This window comes from Labeo rohita, chromosome 10, assembly GCF_022985175.1.
Source record: "Labeo rohita strain BAU-BD-2019 chromosome 10, IGBB_LRoh.1.0, whole genome shotgun sequence".
Taxonomy (NCBI): domain Eukaryota; kingdom Metazoa; phylum Chordata; class Actinopteri; order Cypriniformes; family Cyprinidae; genus Labeo; species Labeo rohita.
Window position 1 is genome coordinate 26,245,130 of NC_066878.1, and position 23,413 is coordinate 26,268,542.

The 23,413-nt window shown below is 37.3% G+C and overlaps 1 protein-coding gene across 2 annotated transcripts in view; it reads left to right on the plus strand.

Moving 5' to 3' along the window:
• The window catches only part of sgsm1b (small G protein signaling modulator 1b), a 39,702-nt gene extending 17,534 nt beyond the window's left edge, over nt 1-22,168 (plus strand). The window contains exons 13-25 of one of the 2 annotated variants that reach the window (XM_051120997.1): nt 301-427; nt 515-579; nt 653-798; nt 2,675-2,803; nt 2,878-3,048; nt 3,136-3,207; nt 10,039-11,307; nt 12,771-12,892; nt 13,338-13,420; nt 13,542-13,651; nt 13,760-13,856; nt 18,588-18,755; nt 18,843-22,168. In XM_051120997.1, coding sequence (XP_050976954.1) covers nt 301-427; nt 515-579; nt 653-798; nt 2,675-2,803; nt 2,878-3,048; nt 3,136-3,207; nt 10,039-11,307; nt 12,771-12,892; nt 13,338-13,420; nt 13,542-13,651; nt 13,760-13,856; nt 18,588-18,755; nt 18,843-18,931 — 2,648 coding nt within the window. In that variant the 3' untranslated portion in view covers nt 18,932-22,168. Of the gene's footprint in view, nt 1-300; nt 428-514; nt 580-652; nt 799-2,674; nt 2,804-2,877; nt 3,049-3,135; nt 3,208-10,038; nt 11,308-12,767; nt 12,893-13,337; nt 13,421-13,541; nt 13,652-13,759; nt 13,857-18,587; nt 18,756-18,842 lie in introns of both variants that reach the window. The other variant, XM_051120995.1, reaches the window with a different exon arrangement.
• Nucleotides 22,169-23,413: the final 1,245 nt, after the last annotated feature.

Below are 23,413 nucleotides of genomic sequence, written 5' to 3' on the forward strand. Positions count from 1 at the left end.
TCAGCTTTGCCTCACAGAAATAAATTCTGTTTTAAAATATATTAAAATAGAAAACCACATTTTAAATTGCCATAATATTTCACAATATTAGTTTTTTCTGTGTTTTTATTTAAATAAATGCAGCCTTGATGAGCAGAAAAGACATTAAAAAAAACTTTAAAAATCTTACTGATCCCAAACTTTTGACCGGCGGTGTATACATTTTATTTTCTGTACGTGTTTCCATCTGACTGATGTCTGAAGCAGGATGATCGCACTGGTCATAAATATGATGCTAGTTGTTTTTTGTCCATGTTAAAGTGGCACCGGAGCTGATGGATCAGACAGTGAACATGTGGCAGCCCACACCTAGGAAGTCGTCTTGTTCTTCCTGTTCGCAGAATGGCTCGTCGGACGGCGGCCTTCCCAACGGATGCAACCATGACAGGCTAGTCTGTTGCTCATCTGAGACTGTGTTGTGAATTAGCATAGCGTGTGGTTTTAGCGTGACTGCAGATGTCTGTGTGTGAAACAGGGCGCCGCTGAAGCTGCTCTGCGAGACCATGAAGCACCAGATCATTTCCCGCGCTTTCTACGGCTGTATGTATCATATCAGGCTTATGGTTTTGTGACGCACACGTGCTCTTTCTCATGATGTGATGTGTGTTTTAAGGGCTGGCGTACTGCCGTCACCTGTCCACCGTTCGCACGCACCTGTCCGCTCTGGTAAACCCCACTATCGTTGAGCCCGACATCCCCTATGATGCCAAAGGCGGTCTGTCTGCAGAAGTGTGGAAGACGTTTCTACAGGACAGCACTGTATGTGACCACCACTATCTAGTGCACTTGATTTACAACCTCTTTATGTTTCTTAAGGGATCAGTTGAAATGTTCTGTACAGCAGAGTCATTATAGTTAACCAAAACCACGAAAAACAAGTACTTAAAATAATAAAAGTTAAATGAAATGTAAAATATTAAAACAATTATTTCAAGTAGATAAGAAAACATTTATAATTTTTTTATTGATGTACTAAAATTAAATTTATCTCAGTGGTACTAGATATTACCATAAAAAACATGTTCTAAATATTAATAATAACTATAATAGTATCTCAATGATACTATGGTACCTTAAAAACCTATTCAAAATATTAATAAATCATAATAGTATTTCAATGATACTATATGTTACCTTAAAAATCTACTTAATATATATATATATATATATTACATATATATATATATATATATATAAAATAACAGTATCTCAGTGACACTGTGTTACTGTAAAAACATATTTAAAATATTCATAAAAACTAAAATAGTATTTCAATAATATCATAATAAAAATGTAATTGAAAAAAAAATCATATATTTTTATTTAACAGTATCTCAATAATACTGTTACCTTAAAACCATTTAAAATATTAATAAAAATTATAACAGTAAGTCAGTGATATGTTACCGTAAAAACATTCAAAACCTTAAAAAAAAAACTATAATCTGAATGATATTATAAAAACATAATTACAATAAAAAAATAATAGTATTTAATTTTTTATTTAATAGTATCTCAATGTTACTGTTATTGTAAAAACATTGAAAATATTAATAAAAATTAATATTATTTCAAAGAGACTGTTACTGTAAAAACACACTTAAAAAATTAATCTATTAAATATTAATCTTAATGACACTATGTTACCATAAAAACCTATTCAATGTAATTAATAAATGAATAAAAACTATAACAGTATTTTAATTATACTGTTACCATAAAAACATTAAAATAATAATAAAAATGACAATAGTAACTCAATGATACTGTAATAAAAACATTTTTTTATCTAAGTGTTTACTTTTTTTACACATTTTATAGTATCTCAACAATGTTGCCATAAAAAAAAACATTCTAAATAATAATAAAATCTATAATAGCATCTCAGTGACCGTAAAACATATTTAAAATATTAATAAAATGATAATAGTAACTCACTGACACTATATGTTAATAAATAAATAAATAAATAAAACAGTATTTCAATAATACTGTTTTAAAACTTAAAAAAAAAAAAAAAAAAAAAAAAAATCTAATAGTATTTAATTTTTCTTAAAATTTAATAGCATTTCACGATACTGTTACCATTCAATATATTAATAAAAACTATAACAGTATGTCAGTGATACTGTTACTAAAGAAAAACATTAAAAATATTAATAAAAACAAATTAACTAAAATATTAATAAATTAAAATAATAAGAACTTAATTAAAAATCTAACAGTATTTAAGTATCTCAATGATACTGTTATCATAAAAGCATATTCTAAATATTAATAAGAACTATAATAGCATCACAATTAAACTATATTACCTTCAAAACGTTTAAAATATTAATAAAAATGATAACAGTAACTCAATGAAACTACATGTTACCATAAAAACATTTGAAAAACTAAAATACTATCTAAATGATACTGTTATAAAATGTTATTAACAAAAAAAAATAGTATTTAATTTTTTATTTTTAATTAATAGTTTCTCAATGATACTGTTACTGTAAAACTTATACTAAATATTAATAAAAACTATAATAGCATCTCAATGGTACTGTTAAAAAATAACATTGAAAATATTAATAAAAACTATAATATTATTCTGTGTCATTGAGTTTAATATAAGACTGTTATGCAGGCGTATGAGGAAGAGGAGCTCCTTCGTCTGGTGTATTACGGCGGCGTGGAGCCGTCTCTGCGTAAGGAGGTCTGGCCCTTCCTGTTGGGTCACTACCACTTCACCATGAGCCTCACAGAACGCAAAGAGGTGAGCCCACGTCACCGTTTGATCCGTAAATCCAGACGGAAACAGGAGGAGCGTAACCCTGCCGTTCTCCGCAGGTGGACGAGCAGATTCGAGCGTGTTACGAGCAGACCATGAGCGAGTGGCTGGGATGCGAAGCCATCGTGCGTCAGCGGGAGAAGGAGCAGCACGCCGCCGCTCTGGCCAAATGCGCGTCCGGCGCCAGCGTGGACCACGGCTCGCGCCAGGACTCCACCATCAGCACGGACGTAAATGCTGACGCTCGAGTCGCATGTGAATGTGCGGTGAGGTTTTACATGCAGGTTTATTAAATGGTGTTGCGTTTCTCTCTCCAGTCGTCTCAGAGCAGCAGCTCCGATAAACAGGGTCACGCCGGATCACACAGCGACTCCAACAGCAGCACTCAGGTCAGACGCGGCACGTTAAACACAACCTACGTTATTTATGCTTCAATCTCAGATGTTTCTACTAAAATAAGGCACAGGAGTCATGCAGTATGAATATTGAGCTATAAAATGATTTTGGTGCAGTTCAGATCATGTGATCTTTGACTATATTAATGTTTATCTGACTTTTAAAAATTAATTTTATTTAATTTTAAGTAAAAAAAATAAATAAATAAATAAAAATAATGTGTAGAAATTAATCATTTTTAAAATAATTTGATAATAAATAATTTAATAAAGAAATGTAATTTAATCAAATGTTATGGGTATTTACTTTCTTAATAAATATAATGTTAAACAATAATATAACCTGATATTTCTTACTTTACAAATCTAATTTAATTCAAATTAAGGAAAAACATAATTTTTATTTAATAAAAACTTCATAATATATATATATTTTTCTGCTAACTTGACCCAGTATAGTTATATTATGTTCTATGTGAGCATAAAACAAAATAATATTAACCAATAATATTATAACCTGATATTTCACAAATGTAATTTAATTCAAAGTAATTAAATTAATTAATTAAAAAATATATAATAATAATAATTTTAATTTAATAAAATAATTAAATCTGATAAAGTGCTATGGATATTTACTTGATTAATACATTTATTTAAAATTATATTTTTATAACTATGGAAGCCCGTTCCCGCCACTGTTGAGAAAAAAACGGTAAATCATAATTATGAGAAACTTTCTCATAATTATGACTTAGTATCACATTATATTGAGAAAATTTCTCGTAATAATGAGTTAAAAACTAATGAGATTCTGAAAAAATAAATTCGTAATAACGAGAAACTTTCTCATAATAATGACTTAACATCTCATAAGCATTTTCTTATAATGGGAGAGGAAACGCCTAACATATAAGCCTATCTTAATTCATATTCTGAGCTATTTTGTTTGTCTGTAAATAATAGGCCTATGCTTCATTAATAAGGTGTGTATTAAATTTGGTCCTCCAGTGTACTTTATTAATTTGTAATTTATTAGTGTCATTTATTAAAGGTATTGTTTTTGTTATAATGTACTGATTCAAATTAGTAATCAATAATTATAAGTTATTTTACCATTTTGCGCGCATCCCCTGGCGTGTTCTCGCACATTTCTGTCACTGTCGGCATCCTCTCTGACTGGGCTGCGGGACGAAGCGGGCGCGGGCGCAATCATATTTCAAAGGAAGCCGACGCTACGGTCCTGACCGCTTCTGTGTCTTTACAGGTGTTTTTAGGGAATATTTGCATTTATTCCCGTGCGATTGGATTAGCTATTAATGTGATGGACTGTCGTGATTTTGGCTTTGATTGATTTATGCAAGACACATCACAGTGAATTTAGAAGAGGGTACGCAAAGCCGACTGATAAAGAAGTGGGTATACGTCGTATACCCTGCATTACACCACTGGGCTTAACGATAAGCTTTTTTAGAATGTCCCAACCAGTGCATTTAATGATGACGTTACAGTTGTCCTTTCATTTCGTTAAGCCGTCACCCCTTATGAAGATTAACCATGGTTTTATTATAGAAAAGTTTCTCATTACTACGAGATACTAAGTCATAATTATGAGAAAATTTCTCATTATTATGAGATGTTAAGCCATTATTATGAGAAAGTTTCTCATTATTACGAATTTATTTTTTCAGAATCTTATTACTTTAACTCATTATTACGAGAAAGCATTTCATTATATTGAGAAACTAAGTCATAATTATGAAAGTTTCATTGAAGTATTTAAATAATCAGTTTATATTTAAATTATAAAATAATATTACCGTAAGTTAAAAATAAAACTGAATAACTATAATAGTATCTCAGTTATACTCTCAGTTATAAATATTACCATAAAAACATATTCTAGGTATTAATAAAAACTATAATAGAATCTCAGTGATATTATGTAACCATTAAAACATTTAAATTATTAATACAAATTATAATAGTATCTCAGTGATATCTGTAACCATCTAACTGTAACGGGGTGAACGAGACGAGAGGTGAGCGGATCCATATGCAAGCTTTTATTTGAATCGCGAGACAAAGACATGGTCGTACAGGCTGGGTCGAGACGGGAGCAGACAGGAATATCAAAGGCAGTGGGAGAGAGTAATCCAATAAACGTGAGCAATAGTCCAAAAGGCAGGCGGCTAGACAGTCCAAACGAGAAACCAGGAACCAGGAACGAGGAAACTAGGAAACGCTAACGATAACAACAACAGGATAATTCAACCAACCGTGAAGTGCACTGAAAAGGAGCGGGGTTTTTATAGGGCGCCTGATTGGTCACGGGGAGTGACGCAATAAGAGCGGTGGAGGATGGGAGATGCAGTCCGAGATGTATAGTGACAGTCAGAGTGCGTAAGTGATGCGAGAGTGACATCTGGTGGTTGGTGGACAGCGGGACACAGACCAGATTCGTGACATAGCCCCCCCCCAAGGAGCGGCTTCCAGACGCTCTAAGGGAACAACAGTCCAGGGGTGCCGTGGGGTGGGAGCGAGACAGGGCGAGGGTTGGAGGGCCAGGTCCATGTGGAGGGCCGAGTGATTGAGGCAGGGCCGACAGAGCAGGTACCCTCCAGGGCGGAGCCGGAGGCGGAGCAGGAGCCCTCCAGGGCAGAGCCGGAGACGCCAGGGCCCTCCAGGGCGGAGCAGGAGGCGCCGGAGTCCTCCAGGACGGAGCCGGAGGCGGATCAGGAGGCGCAGGAGCCCTCCAGGGTGGAGCCGGAGGCGGGACAAGCGACACAAGAGCCCTCCAGGGCGGAGCCGGAGGCAGAGCGTGAGGCGCGGGCGCCCTCCAGGGTGGAGCAGGAGGCGCAGGAGCCCTCCAGGGCGAAACAGGAGGCGGAGCAGGAGGTGCCGCAGCCCTCCGGGGCGGAACAGGAGGCGGGGCGGCCCTCCGGGGCGGAACAGGAGGTGGAGCAGGAGGCGGAGCAGCCCTCTCGGGTGAAACAGGAATCTGGGTCACGGTCTGGGACCTGGGGAAAGCAGGGACAGTGGAGGCAGACAGAATAGGGGGAGAAGGTGCAGCAGCCCTCCTGGGCGGAACAGGAGGCGAAGCAGGTGCCGCAGCCCTCCGGGGCGGAACAGGAGGCGCAGCAGCCCAGGCTTGTGACCAGACGTGGCCTCTGGAGCTGGCCTGTGAGCAGACGTGACCTCTGGAGCAGACTTGAGACCAGACGGGAGCTCTGGAACAGGCTTGTGAGCTGACGTGGCCTCTGGAGCTGACTTGTGAGCAGGCGTGACCTCTGGAGCAGACTCGAGACCAGACGGGAGCTCTGGAACAGGCTTGTGAGCTGACGTGGCCTCTGGAGTGTAGTGTGCGGCCCACATACTGAAAATGGTAATTGCCATCACACTGGCAGACATGATGTGACGAGGCTCGGGGCTGTCAGACGAGACGTGACTTGACTCTGGGTGGTCAGACGGGACGTGACTCGACTCTGGGCCGTCAGGCGGGACGTGACTCGACTCTGGGTCGTCAGGCGGGACGTGACTCGACTCTGGGCCGTCAGGCGGGACGTGACTCGACTCTGGGCCGTCAGGCGGGACATGACTCGACTCTGGGCCGTCAGGCGGGACGTGACTCGACTCTGGGCCGTCAGGCGGGACGTGACTCGACTCTGGGCCGTCAGGCGGGACGTGACTCGACTCTGGGCCGTCAGGCGGGACGTGACTCGACTCTGGGCCGTTAGGCGAGACATGGTGAGGCTTTGGACAAATAGACGAGACGTGACTGGGCTCTGGAAGGTCAGACGAGACACAACTTGGCTCTGGGCGGTCAGACGAGACGAGACTTGACTTGGTAGGAACAACTGGAACATGACTTGACTTGGCTGTGACTTGACTTGACTTAGTAGAAACAGCAGCTGGTACAGATTCAGAAGAGGCAGACACGACCCTGACCGGTTGTGGCCTGGCTGACGTGGCGTTAGCAGGCGCTGGCTGGGCTGACGTGGCGTTAGCAGGCGCTGGCTGGGCTGGCGTGGCGTTAACAGGCGCTGGCTGGGTTGGCGTGGCGTTAGCAGGCGCTGGCTGGGCTGACGTGGCGTTAGCAGGCGCTGGCTGGGCTGACGTGGCGTTAGCAGGCGCTGGCTGAGCTGACGTGGCGTTAGTGGTTATCTTAGCGTCAAGCTTTGGCGTGGCAGCCATCTTTGCGACAGGCTCTGGCGTGGCGGCCCTCTTGAGCAGTGCAGACTCGGACTCAGGAATGATGGCGGAAGCTTGACTGGACTTGGAAGCTTGACTGGACTTGGAAGCTGGACTGGACTTGGAAGCTTGAGCTGTAGCCTGACTTGACTCTGGAGCAACAGCAGCAGCTTGACTTGGCTCATGAGGATCTGCTGTAACCTGGCTTGATTCAGGAACAACAGATGTAGCGTGACTTGACTCAGGAACAACATGGCTTGACTCAGGAACAACAGCTGTAGCGTGACTTAACTCGTGGGGAACAACTGTGACTTGGCTCGACTCGTGGAGAACGGCAGCTGTGTCTTGACTTGAGCCAGGGGTAGCCGCCGCGACATGGAGCGCCACTCTAGCTGCCCAAACTGTCATTAGGGGTGTATCCAGCACGTGGGCCATCATGACCACAGGTGGCGTCCGGGTGTTGACCACAGGTTCTGGAATGGCGTCCACATTGTGGAATGGCTTGGAGACGGCAGCCATCTTGTGCAGTGGCTCTGGAAAGATGGCTGTAATTTGACTTGCGACAGGGGCAATGGCTCTGACTTGACTTGACGCAGGAAACACAGCTCCAGCTTGATTTGACATAGGAACAACAGCTGTAGCTTGTCTTGACTTGACAACTTGACTTGACTCAGGGGAAACAGCTGCAGCTTGACTTAACTTGGAAACTTGACTTGACTCAGGAAATACAGCTGCAACTTGACTTGACCCAGAAACTTGACTTGACTCAGGAAGGACAGCTGCAACTTTATATGGCTCTGATATGGCAGCTGTGACGTGACGAAGCTCTGTTTTCACCGCCATCTTGTGAACGGGCTCCGCCGTCGCCGCCATCTTGTGAACGGGCTCCACTGTCGCCGCCCTCTTGCCTGCCGCCATCTTGTGATCGGGCACCGCAATCGCCGTCATTTTGTGAACGGGCTCCACTGTCGCCGCCCTCTTGCCTGCGCACACCGGCGCAGCCGCCATTTTGTGCACGGGCTCAGCTGACGCCATCGTAGCTTGGGCGCGCTCTGACACGGCCGCCATCTCGCGAGCGATCCAGGCGGAAAACTTGGTTTTGGCGTCGTGATCCGGCGTAACCACCAATCTGCGAGCGGGGTGCGGAGCTGCCGCGTCCGCGTTGTCGCGTTCCCCCTTCGCGACGCCCACAGTACACGGCGAGCCCACACACAATAAGGCAAAGTTCATAAATTCCGCGAGAGACGAACGCGGACCCTCGCGTCTCAGCCTCGCCCTTAAAGGCTGATTTACGCCATCACAGAAAATTTCAATAATTGTACAGTCCGGGAGGGTGGAATAATTCGAAATGGAAATAAACTCACGGGTGTACTGCTCGAGTGTGTGTGATCTCTGTTTGATCCGAAATAAAGTCCTGTTGGTGTCCATATCTGCAGAATGTCCGGGTGAAAAGCTGCTGGATCCTTTTGTGACGGTTGGTTCTGTAACGGGGTGAACGAGACGAGAGGCGAGCGGATCCATATGCAAGCTTTTATTTGAATCGCGAGACAAAGACATGGTCGTACAGGCTGGGTCGAGACGGGAGCAGACAGGAATATCAAAGGCAGTGGGAGAGAGTAATCCAATAAACGTGAGCAATAGTCCAAAAGGCAGGCGGCTAGACAGTCCAAACGAGAAACCAGGAACCAGGAACGAGGAAACTAGGAAACGCTAACGATAACAACAACAGGATAATTCAACCAACCGTGAAGTGCACTGAAAAGGAGCGGGGTTTTTATAGGGCGCCTGATTGGTCAAGGGGACTGACGCAATAAGAGCGGTGGAGGATGGGAGATGCAGTCCGAGATGTATAGTGACAGTCAGAGTGCGTAAGTGATGCGAGAGTGACATCTGGTGGTTGGTGGACAGCGGGACACAGACCAGATTCGTGACACTAACGATATTCTAAACAAGTGTAATTTTTAAATATAAAGTTAAATAATTATAATTTATATTTAAATTATAACATTATAATATAATTATAATAATTTATTTAAAAATATATATATTTAAAATATTTCAATGAATGTCATTTATAATTTTAATCAAACATGACATTTTATTTCTGACATTTTCTGCTCACATAACCGGTTTAGTTACATTAATTTATACATGAATGTACATTAAGTTGTAGTTATATGTGGATGGGGACTAAATACTCTCAGTCAATAATATCTAGTGCTGGTAGTGTAATTGCAATTAATTGCATCCAAAATAATAGTTTGTGTACATAATGTGTGCGTGCGTACTGTGTATATTTATTATGTACATATAAATACACACACATGAATGTATATATTTAAGAAAAATGTAATGTGTGTGTGTGCACGCGTATATATATATATATATATATTTTTTTTTTTTTACTGTATGTGTATGCGTCATCAATACATAATAAATACACACACATACATCACATACATTATATAAACAAAAACTTTTATTTTGGATGTGATTAATCGTTGCTCAGCATAATATCATAACCTGATATTTATGAAATTCATAATTCACAACTGTATAAAATCAAGTCGTACATGTCTGTGCTAGTTTTAGGTTCTCTCATTTTCCTCCTCCTATCTATTTCTCCATCCGCAGGTGTTCGGCTCTGTCGATGAGGTGGACCCAATCGAATCTGAGCCCAAACCAAAAGACGAGAAGCCGCAGCCCAAAATCCCAAATGGCACTCTGCCCAACTGCACTAGCTCTCCAGACTCTGGACACCCGTCGTCCCGTAACTTCTCAGTGACCTCGGCTCTCTCAGACTGCTCTCCGAGCACAGAAGAGACGTCCACGCAAGAGTCGGGACCCAAAACCGCAGCCCGAGAGCCAGCGTCTGGAGACCAGACGGATGAAAAGACCAAAGAGGAGCGACCAGAAGACAACTTGACTACTCAGGATACGGTCAAAGAAGATCCTGCCGATTCACAAACACAAAGTGCTGCTTCAGAAGCAGACATTAAACCTCTAGAAAGTGAGAAAATCCAAACTTTGAATGCAGAAGAAGCATCTAAGACAGAAACACATCAGACAGAAGATGCAAACTCACAAAACGCAGTTGATTTGTCTGAAAAAGAAGGTAAAATGCAAACTACTGGCATAAAATGTGAAGAAAATGACATAAATGAATCCAAACAGGATCCTGTTGAAGAAACAACCAAATCCTCAGAATCAAAAGAGGTTGAGATTGAAGATCCAGGACGTGTGTCTTCACCGTCTGGAGAAGAAAACACACACTCGAAGACTGACACAGAATCAAATTTAAAAGTAGACGAAGACCAAGACTCCAAATCCAATCCACAACCATCGATAATCTCTCAAACGGATGAAAACAAACCTGAAGGTTTGGAAAAACAGACATCTGAATGTTCATCTGAACCTCAGAATGTGATTCGAACCCCGAACGAAGCCGAAACCATCAGCGCGCCGCAAACCATCAGCTGGGAAGCCGATCACAACAGGACCCGATCGATAATCAAACAAATCACCGAATCTGAATCGGAGAGTTGCGGTCCCATCACCTCCCTATCAAAACAATCTCCAGACATGTCTGACGACTCGCCGTCAGCTTTGGAAATGGAGGAGATCGCTTCGTCTGTGGTTTATATGTCCTCGGAGAGCACCGTGTCCAGGACACCTCTGACTTTGGCTCGTCCCGTGGCGCCGGAGAAGACGGTCATGGGAATGCCGGCTCTGGAGCTCTGCATGGAGCCGGGCGTCAACACGAGTCCGGAGGGAACAGACTCTGCGCTCTCTGAGGAGGAACCGGAGATGGATAACTTATTCCCCAAACCAGACTCTCTAGCAGTCACAGGAGACAAGAACGACATTGCGTCCCCAGTGTCGTCTATCGGGACCACCTACTCAGTAAGTTACCAAAAACATAACAGAATAATTTGAAGGGACTGTTCACTAAAAATACAATTTATTTTAGTTTAGGACTTGTAAAGGTCATTGCACCCTTCCTGGTTAAATAAAGGGTGGATAAACAAATACTTCTATAATATTTTTTTATATTTTATTTTATTTTATTTTTTAGCAAACTGTAAATAAAATAAAATAAGATAAAAAATATTTACGTAATTGAATACACATTTTCGTTTAGTTTTAGTTTGTTAGTTGTATGACTTTCATTGTTAGGGTCAGTGGGACCTTAAATGAAATAAAATAAAATAACAAAATAAAATGAAATATTTAATTAATTACATTTTTGTTTAGTTTAATGACTTTCATTATCAAGGTCAGTGGGACCTTAAAATGAAATAAATAAATAAATAAATAAATAAATAAATAAATAAATAAATAAATATATTAAATAAATAAATATTTAATTAAGTAAAGAAATATTATTTTAGTTTAGTTTATGACTTCCATTGTCAAGGTTAATAAGACCTTAAATATTTATTTAATAAATGTTATTTTATTTTCGTTTATGACTTTGATATTGGTATTTATGTTTGTTTAATGTTTTTTTTTTCTTTTTGTATTTCTTGTGAGAAATTTGGTTCTATTTTTGGTTTGGTAATTAAAGAAAAAAATATTTTAATTTACCTCATGACTTCCATTGTCAAGATTAACAAGACCTTAAAATAAAATAAATATTTATTTATTCAATAAATACTATTTTTGTTTCATTTATGATTTTGACATTGTTTTTTTTTGTTTGTTTGTTTACTTTTTTCTTTTTGTATTTTGTTAATTTTGGTTCTATTTTTGGTTTAATTAATTAAAGAAATATATTTATTTTAGTTTAGTTTATAACTTCCATTGTGTTTGTTTACCTTTTTTTTGTATTTCTTTTATGAAATTTGGTTCTATTTTTGGTTTAATTAATTAAAGAAATATTATTATTTTAGTTTAGTTCATGACTTCCATTGTCAAGATTAACAAGACCTTAAAATAAATATTTATTCAATAAATACTATTTTTGTTTCATTTATGATTTTGACATTGTTTTTTTTGTTTACTTTTTTCTTTTTGTATTTAGTTAATTTTGGTTCTATTTTTTGTTTAATTAATTAATGAAATATTATTATTTTAGTTTAGTTTATGACTTCCATTGTCAAGGTTAATGGGACCGTAAAATAAAATTAATATTAAATTAAAAAAATAATATTTTTAGTTTCATTTATGAGTTTGTAAAAATTGTTATTTTTTTGTTATAATTTATTTGTTAATTATAATTTGTTAAATATTAAACATCTAAGCATCAGAAATTCAAATCAGGTTTTGGTTCATTTTTGGTTGAACTATTCCTATAAATGTGTGTGACCTTCATAGATTAATTTTGTCTTCTCGTTTTTTTTTTTTTTTTTTTTTTTTTACAGCAGGAGCTGGTGGACCTGTACACACTCAATCTGCACCGCATTGACAAAGACGTCCAGCGGTGTGACAGGAACTACTGGTATTTCACCCCGGCAAACCTGGAGAAACTGCGCAACATCATGTGCAGGTGAAATAAAGCTTATCTTATATTTTAGTTTAGATTCTGGTCCCTTAAAAGTCTTTTCTGCTCACCAAGGCTGCATTTATTTGTTCAAAAATGTAGTAAAAACTGTGAAATATTATTACAATTTAAACAGCTGTTCTGCATGTGAATATCTGTTAAAATGTAATTTATTTCTGTGATCAAAGCTGAATTTTCAACATCACTATTCCAGTCTTTAACGTCACATGATCGTTCAGAAATCATTCTAATAGGCTGATTTGCTGCTCAAGAAACATCTCTATTAGCAATGTTGAAAACAGTTGTGCTGCCCAAAATTTTTATGGAAACTGTGATATTTATTTTATTTTTCATGAAATCTTTTCTGACACTTTTGATAAATTTAATGCATGTTCACTGAATAAAAATGTATCATTTTTATCTGACAGTGTTTTTTTATGTGTGTTTAAAGTTACGTTTGGCAGCATCTTGACATTGGATACGTCCAGGGAATGTGTGACTTGTTAGCGCCCCTGCTGGTCGTCCTGGATGATGGTACGTTACCTCTGAGTATTAAATAAAAGCTAGGTGTTTTAGGCACCTAAAAATACCCTTTGACTGTGGTAGAAACACTCAAAAATTATTTGTTTCTGAATGATGTTTGACTGTAAATCAGAGGCCATGGCCTTCAGCTGCTTCACTGAGCTCATGAAACGCATGAATCAGAACTTCCCTCACGGAGGAGCCATGGACACACACTTTGCCAACATGCGCTCCCTTATCCAGGTTTACCCACAATCACATGCACTAATTAAACACATTATTAACCACACATTCCGCTGATGTTTTATGTGTGTGTGTGTCTCCTGTGATGATTTTGTCACACCTCTTTAGATTCTGGACTCAGAGCTGTTTGAGCTGATGCAGCAGAACGGCGATTACACACACTTCTACTTCTGCTACCGCTGGTTCCTCCTGGACTTCAAGAGAGGTGAGCGTATTTTGCATCTTGTTTATACTGCAAAACAAATCAAAAATGCTAATTAACATTACATGTTAATTAAGTAAACATTTATTCAAATGATCCGGTGAGTGTGAATCTCAAATTAACCGGTCAGAGATAGTCTCCAGCGAACAACTCACCGAGTCGAGTGATCTGGTCAAAGGGAGTTGCTGTTAACAACTCACCGATTCAAATGAACCAGTCAGAGTGAGTCTCTGTCAACAAGTCACTGATTCAAATGAAGCGGTCAGAGCAAATCTCTGTTAACAACTCACTGATTCAAATGAACCAGTCAGAGTGAGTCTCTGTCAACAAGTCACTGATTCAAATGAAGCGGTCAGAGCAAATCTCTGTTAACAACTCACTGATTCAAATGAACCAGTCAGAGTGTGTCTCCAGTTAACAACTCACTGAATCAAATGAACCGGTTAGAGTGAGTCTCCAGTTAACAACTCACCGATTCAAATGAACAAGTCAGAGTGAGTCTCTGTCAACAAGTCACTGATTCAAATGAAGCGGTCAGAGCAAATCTCTGTTAACAACTCACTGATTCAAATATTTCAGTTAGAGTGAGTCTCTGTCAACAACTCACTGATTCAAATGATCCAGTCAGAGTGAGTCTCTGTCAACAAGTCACTGATTCAAATGAAGCGGTCAGAGCAAATCTCTGTTAACAACTCACTGATTCAAATATTTCAGTTAGAGTGAGTCTCTGTCAACAACTCACTGATTCAAATGATCCAGTCAGAGCGAGTCTCCAGTTAACAACTCACTGATTCAAATATTTCAGTTAGAGTGAGTCTCTGTCAACAACTCACTGATTCAAATGATCCAGTCAGAGCGAGTCTCCAGTTAACAACTCACTGATTCAAATGAACCGGTTAGAGCGAGTCTCCAGTTAACAACTCACTGATTCAAATGAACCGGTTAGAGCGAGTCTCCAGTTAACAACTCACTGATTCAAATGAACCAGTTAGAGTGAGTCTCTGTTAACAACTCACTGATTCAAATGATTCAGTCAGAGTGCGTCTCTGTCAACAACTCACTGATTCAGTCAGAGTGAGTCTGTGTCAACAACTCACCGATTCAAATGAACCAGTCAGAGTGTGTCTCCAGTTAACAGCTCACCGATTCAAATGAATCTGGTCAGAAGGAGTTTCTGTTAACAACTCACTGATTCAAATTATCCGGTCAACACGAGTCTCCAGTTAACAATTCACCAATTCAAATGAATCTGGGGTGCGTTTCCCAAAAGCAACCATGGTTGCAAGTTTCATCATTACCAATAGAGTTCAATGGAACTAACGAACATAGTTAGGTAACGATGCTTTTGGGAAACTAGTTTCTTTTTGGGAGCTAGTTTCTGTTAACAACTCACTGATTCAGATGATCCGGTCAGACCAAGTCTCCAGTCAAAAATTCACTGATTCAAATGAGTCTCCAGTACACAACTCACCGATTTAAATGAATCTAATCAGAGTGAGATTTTGTTAACAACTCACGGATTCAAATGATCCAGTCAGAGCGAGTCTCCAGTTAACAACTCACTGATTCAAATGAACCGGTTAGAGCTAGTCTCCAGTTAACAACTCACGGATTCAAATGAACCGGTTAGAGTGAGTCTCTGTTAACAACTCACTGATTCAAATGATTCAGTCAGAGTGCGTCTCTGTCAACAACTCACTGATACAGTCAGAGTGAGTCTGTGTCAACAACTCACTAATTCAAATTAACTGGTCAGAGCGAGTCTCTGTTAACAACTCACTCATTCAAATGATCCAGTCAGAGCGAGTCTCCAGTTAACAACTCACCGATTCAAATGAACCAGTCAGAGTGTGTCTCCAGTTAACAGCTCACCGATTCAAATGAATCAGTCAGAGTGTGTCTCCAGTTAACAACTCACTGATTGAAATGAACCGGTTAGAGCGAGTCTCCAGTTAATAACTCACTCATTCAAATGATCCAGTCAGAGCGAGTCTCCAGTTAACAACTCACTGATTGAAATGAACCGGTTAGAGCGAGTCTCCAGTTAATAACTCACTGATTCAAATATTTCAGTTAGAGTGAGTCTCTGTTAACAACTCACTGATTCAAATGAATCAGTCAGAGTGTGTCTCCAGTTAACAACTCACTGATTGAAATGAACCGGTCAGAGCGAGTCTCTGTTAACAACTCACTCATTCAAATGATCCAGTCAGAGCGAGTCTCCAGTTAACAACTCACTGATTGAAATGAACCGGTTAGAGCGAGTCTCCAGTTAATAACTCACTGATTCAAATATTTCAGTTAGAGTGAGTCTCTGTTAACAACTCACTGATTCAAATGATTCAGTCAGAGTGCATCTCTGTCAACAACTCACTGATTCAAATGATCTGGTCAGAGCGAGTCTCCAGTTAACAACTCACCGATTCAAATAATTCAGTCAGAGTGAGTCTCTGTTAACAACTCACTAATTTAAATGAAGCAGTCAGAGCGAGTCACTGTTAACAACTCACCCATTTAAATGCTCTGTTCAGAGCAAGTCTCTGTTAACAACTCATTGATTCAAATGAACCCGGTCAGAGCGAGTCTTCAGTGAACAACTCACGGAGTTGAATGATCCAGTCAAAGCGAGTCTCCAGTCTACAACTCACCGATTCAAACGAATCTGGTCAGAAGGAGTTTCTGTTAACAACTCACTGATTCAAATGAACCGGTTAGAGTGAGTCTCTGTTAACAACTCACTGATTCAAATGATTCAGTCAGAGTGCGTCTCTGTCAACAACTCACTGATTCAGTCAGAGTGAGTCTGTGTCAACAACTCACTGATTCAAATTAACCGGTCAGAACGAGTCTCTGTTAACAACTTACTCATTCAAATGATCCAGTCAGAGTGGGTGCTTCTCAATATCCCTCCTCGTCTCCTCGGTCCTCTGTCCTCCATCCTATGACCCGGAAACCGATCGAGCTCAGCCATCTTGAAGGACATCTCAATTCTCTAATTGCACCGTGAGGAGGCGAGGATCGAGGAGGGAGGAGGCTTCATGAGGAGCGATCAGCGAGGATACACAGGTGTATCCTATGCGGAAGTCTTTTATCGACTTAACGTGACGCACATATAAATTCTCCTCCCCCTTCACATCTGCTCCAAGTGCTAACCATGGCAGAAAATTCTAACACACATAAATGTGAGTATTAAGCATGACTGTGGGTGATTTTTTGACAGTGCTTTTAATTTCGATGTATAATGTGTACTTTTCAACACAGTTTTAATTATGTTTATTATAATTGTCATTATTGTTTACATGTACAAGACACAAATGTATGTAAAATCACAACTCTAGTACAGTTGCAGAATTATATCAAAGCACCAAAATTAAACATACTGTCATACTATAGCCTACTACAAATAAAAAACATTTAATAACTGTGAATAATTCATTGTTAATAATAACTGGTAATATAAAAAAATAAGAACAAATGTGGTCTTTTGTGGAGGTTGAAACGGTTACAATATAAATAATAATTATCTCTAATGTTCAAGAATCCCCATATGCAAGCTAAATCCAGCGGTGTAGAGTCATCATTACTTGACGACGCTTTGAAGTGACGCTAAAGGGAGCGAGGATATATCATTTCACTTGCTTCCATTCCTCCGTCCTCGCGTCTTTTCCCTGTGTCCTTCCCTCGCATCCTGAAGAGGTGGAGCTAAGACACGAGGAAAGGAAGCGAGGAAAGGAAACGAGGATGCACAAATAAGAAATGAGAAGCACCCAGTGTGTCTCCAGTTAACAACTCACTGATTCAAATGAACTGGTTAGAGCGAGTCTCCAGTTAACAACTCACTGATTCAAATGAACCGGTTAAAGTGAGTCTCTGTTAAAAACTCACTGATTCAAATGATTCAGTCAGAGTGCGTCTCTGTCAACAACTCACTGATTCAAATTAACCGGTCAGAGCGAGTCTCCAGTTAACAACTCACAGATTCAAATGAACCAGTCAGAGTGTGTCTCCAGTTAACAGCTCACCGATTCAAATGAATCAGTCAGAGTGTGTCTCCAGTTAACAACTCACTGATTGAAATGAACCGGTTAGAGCGAGTCTCCAGTTAACAACTCACCGATTCAAATATTTCAGTTAGAGTGAGTCTCTGTTAACAACTCACTGATTCAAATGATTCAGTCAGAGTGCGTCTCTGTCAACAACTCACTGATTCAAATGATCTGGTCAGAGCGAGTCTCCAGTTAACAATTCACCAATTCAAATGAATCTGGGGTGCGTTTCCCAAAAGCAACCATGGTTGCAAGTTTCATCATTACCAATAGAGTTCAATGGAACTAACGAACATAGTTAGGTAACGATGCTTTTGGGAAACTAGTTTCTTTTTGGGAGCTAGTTTCTGTTAACAACTCACTGATTCAGATGATCCGGTCAGACCAAGTCTCCAGTCAAAAATTCACTGATTCAAATGAACCGGTCAGAATGAGTCTCCAGTACACAACTCACCGATTCAAATGAATCTAATCAGAGTGAGATTTTGTTAACAACTCACTGATTCAAATGATCCAGTCAGAGCGAATCTCCAGTCAACAACTCGCAGATTTAAATTGTATACATTATGCCCAATGTGATATTTGTTTTTACAGCATATTATTTGTCAACACAAATTCAGTTTTTCCTCATTTTTTAATACGATGTTATTGTTTTCACTTGTTTGCACACAAACTAACCTGATGTCAGAGATGGTGTACGATGACGTGTTCTCCGTGTGGGAGACCATCTGGGCCGCGCGTTACGCCTCCTCGGAGCACTTTGTGTTGTTTATCGCGCTGGCGCTGGTGGAGCTGTACCGCGACATCATCCTGGAGAACAACATGGACTTCACCGACATCATCAAGTTCTTCAACGGTGAGCTGACAGACCAATCATTGAGCAGCCATGTACAATCAGAGCCGCCGTGATGTGATGCATGTTGTCCTTTGATTCGTCATCTAGAAATGGCTGAACGTCACGATGTCCCGAAGCTGCTGGTCATGGCCCGAGAGCTGGTGCACAAGGTCCAGATCCTGATTGAGAACAAGTGAAACGACATCCATTGAAGACGCTCGCTCTCTGTTTTTGGCCATTAAACAACTCCTCAGAGCTCAAGTAAATGCCAAACCAGTGTTGTTTTCATCTGCCCTAATTATATGTAAGATTAATTTATAGAGAATGCACATTGAAATACATTTTAAATGCCTATACATAACATTTATTTAGTTATGGACTCAAAGCTAAACTGATTTTGATTTCATGGGGTCTGTAAGAGTAAATATGACTGAGAATATATAAGAGATGAAGAGATATTATAGAAAAAAAAAAAAAAAATGTAGGATACTCTGAGAGTAGTTTTATACGAGGTTGTGGATGTAAACAAATGGCTATGAAATATATAAAGATGATTTATGAATGGCAGTAATGGCATGTACCCTTTCTAAGACAGATTTTCTAAAAGCACAAAGTATGAAAAATAATGCTGTATATTTATTTATTTTTTAAATGTGTGAAAATTAGACATAATCATTACTGCAGATGTTTATCGTACTTCACACATCACTTCATGACGTTTGCACGGAAAAATAGACAGCATCTGTTCACATTGGGGAAGTGAATTATTGTCATTTTCAGCCGGTTGGTTGAATCTTGTCTCATATTTCACCTCTAAATACAAAGGAAAAAATAAGAAATTATACTGGCATTCTATTTTTAGGACCATTAAGATTTGTGAAAATATAGTAAATCATTATTACAATCATTTTTTTTTATTATTTAGATAAATTAAAAAATGTAGAATAAATACTACCATGATGTGCATGTATTTTATATACATACACACACACACAACGTATATGTATATATAGTATATAAGTATTTTTGTTGCATTACAATACTGAAAATGAGATGTTATTTATTATTTGTTGAGATGTTATTTATTTGGGAGTAAACTGTGCTTAATTGTCAAGAAATGGTCTTAAAAATAGGCTGAATTGTCTTTTTCCCCTCATATTTCACCTCTAAATACGAAGGAAAAAATTAAAAATACATATTTGCATTCTATTTCTAGGACCATTAATATTTTTGCATGTTTGCAAAAATATAGTAAATCATTATTGCAATACATTTTTAATTTATTTTTTTTACAGAAATTAAAGGATTTAGAATAATACCTGTACCTGTATAATATTTATATTTTTTGTCACATTATAGTAATGAAAATTTTATGCATTTATTTATTTACTTGGCAGTAAACGGTGCTTACCTGTCAAGAAAAGGTCTTAAAAGTAGGAAGATTTTCCCCCCTAATGTTTCACCTCTAAATACAAAGGAAGAAATAAAGAAAAATATTTGTGTTCCATTTAAGACCATTAATATTTTTGCATGCTTGCGAAAATGTAGTAAATCATTATTGTAATACATTTTTTTAATTAAAATAAATTAAAGGACATAGAATAAATACTATCATGATGTGTATATATACACATGATGTATAGGTATATATATAATATATGTTTTTTGTCGCATTACAGTAATGAAAATTAGATTTTTTTTATTTATTTGAAAGTAAATTGTGCTTAACTGTCAAGAAATGGTCTTAAAAATAGATTGAAATCTATTTCACCTCTAAATAATATTTGCATTCTACTTTTAGGACCATTAATATTTTTGCATTGTTGCAAAAATATAGTAAATCATTATTTAAAACATTTTTGTTTAATTTAGGTTTTTTTTTTCACCTTAAATTGAATGAAAATTTGTATTTATTTATTTATTTGGTAGTAAAATGTGCTTAATGGTCAAGAAACGGTCTTAAAAATAGGCTGAATTCTCTTTTTCCACATATTTCACCTCTAAATACCAAGTAAAAAATATATATAAATAATATTTGCATTCTGTTTTTAGGACCACTAAAATTTTTTGCATTGTTGCAAAAATATAGTAAATCATTATTGTAATACATTTTTGTTTCATCTGTCACATTAAACTGAATAAAATTTGTGTGTGTTTATTTATTTGACAGTAAATTGTACTTAATTGTCGAGAAATGGTCTTAAAAATAGGCTGAATTCTCTTTTTCCTCATATCTCACCTCGAAATACAAAGGAAAAAAAATTTAAATTATATTTGCATTCTTTTTTTAGGACCATTAATATATAGTAAATCATTATCATATTACATTTTTTGTTTAATCCTGGGGTTTTTTTTTTCACATTAAATTGAATGAAAAATTGTATTCATTTATTTATTTGGTAGTAAAATGTGCTTAGTTGTCATGAAATGGCCTTAAAATGACTCATATTTGCTTTCTATTTTTAGGACCATTAAAATTTTTGCATTGTTGCAAAAATATAGTAAATCATTATTGTAGTACATTTTTGGTTTAATTTTGTTTTTATTTTTGAATTTTTGTTTTTTTATTTGGCAGTAAAATATGTTTAATTGTCATAAAATGGTCTTAACAATAGGTTAAATTTCCTTTATGCAAAAAAAATTTAAAAAGTAGTTTTATTTCTTTTGATTTTGGGGTGAAATGTGAGCCGGACGTGTTCTCGCCGCATTGACTCATTACTGTCATGTTTTCATCACTCATATAATGTGTTGAGCTGCTACACAATGACGTACCTCACTCAGTGAAGCTACTTTACTGTAAGAACAATCGATCACCAGAGAGAGTTTCATCTGTATTGATCTTTTTGCCTTAAGTTTCTCTGTTCAGGGACGTGTGTGCTGGACGCTTGATGTTCACGTATATCTGATATCTGCCATATAGACACGTGTGTGGGTGCGTGTGTGTGTGTGTACAGACGTGCTCTTCTACCAGCAGCCAAACTTTTGTAAAGTGTCCCAAACTTTTAGCACTTGTTGGATCTGATGTGATTGTAGTAACCTGCTGTGATTGAGAGCGATCGGTTGAAGTGCCAGTGTTATCGACACTAAACCCTGTGTCATATTTGCCATATCATCCGTCTGTACGTATTGCTGTTTTACACCCTGTAACATTAGCTTACACTGAATGGCGCTGTATGTAGCTCACAATATAACAATATCTACAAATGTTGGACGTGTGAATTGTAAAAACTTCTTCTGATCGATGTATTGGGCTCACAGCCTCAGTGACACGAACTACAGACAACGACAAGACACAAAAGATTTGTTGAAACTGTATTGGAAACCTATATATTTTTATTGTACTCTGTGAAACTACATAGTATATTGTCAGAACTGCGTGCTGCATATGATATAATCTGTATTATAATATTTAATAAATGTATGTGTTGACTGTTTTGCTGGTGAATCGTGCTTTACTTAACTGCTGGGAAATTATATATTTGATGTTTACATTATGTGCATTATATAAGTGCCTTTGTACAGATAATATTACAAACATGTCATCAAAAATACAATTATAATCAACCTGTAATGAAATGCTGAGCAAGATACAAAATATATTCTAATGCTTAACATAGCATGATAAGATAAAACTGATAAGAAAAAAAAAAAAAAAAGTACTTCTTTAATAAATACTTCATCTCTCCATTTCATTAATTTAAGAAAAAAAAATTAAATTACTCTTCTTCAGTAAATATTGACCTTCATTATTAACCTTTTTCTATTTTATTTATTTATTTATTTATTACTTATTATTATTTTGTGGAGACTTAAAAGGTTTAACTTCAGTAATCATTGACTAAAAAACAAATTATTTATTATTATTAGTAGTAGTACTCTAAAGAAGGAGACTTAAGTAAATATTGACCTTTAGCAATATTTTCTATTTTTATTTTTACTATTAACTATTAATTCATTTACTTATTTAGTGAAGTTATTTAGTAAATGTTGACTTTAAGCACTTTCATATTTTATATAATTTATTTACTTAACACAGAACAGTCTAGAATAAAAAAAACAAAAAACAACACTTTTTTTGTCCTCTGTTTTTTTTTAAACAATAATTATCATACTATTTTTTGTGAAGAAGGAAATATTTATTTTATTATTTATTTTTACTATTTATTTTAAAAATGACATTGTTTTTCAGTAAATATTGACCTTCATTAACACTTTCCCAACTTCATTAACCTTTCTACTTTTTATTGTTTTTTATTTATTATGATGATGTAAAGAATGAAATGGTTTAACTTCAGTAAATATTGATGAATACTATTATTATTATTATGATGATGATCATGATGATGAAGGAAATGGTTCTGGTTCTTCAGGACATTTATTGACATTTAGTCCCTCCTAATTATTTATTTAAAAAATGAAATTAAAACAGTACATTTTCAGTAATTATTTGCCCTTTATTAGCACTTTCCCAGATTTATTAACCTTTTTCTATTTTATTTATTTAGTTTTAGTTTTATTTATTTATTTATTTAACTTCAGTAAATATTGATGAATAATTTGATTCATTATTTATTATTTCATTATTATTATTAAAATTAAAAATAATTATTATTACTCTAAAGGAGTATTTTTTAAGTAAGTAAAATGTGTATAAGTAAAGACTGACCTTCAGCACTTTT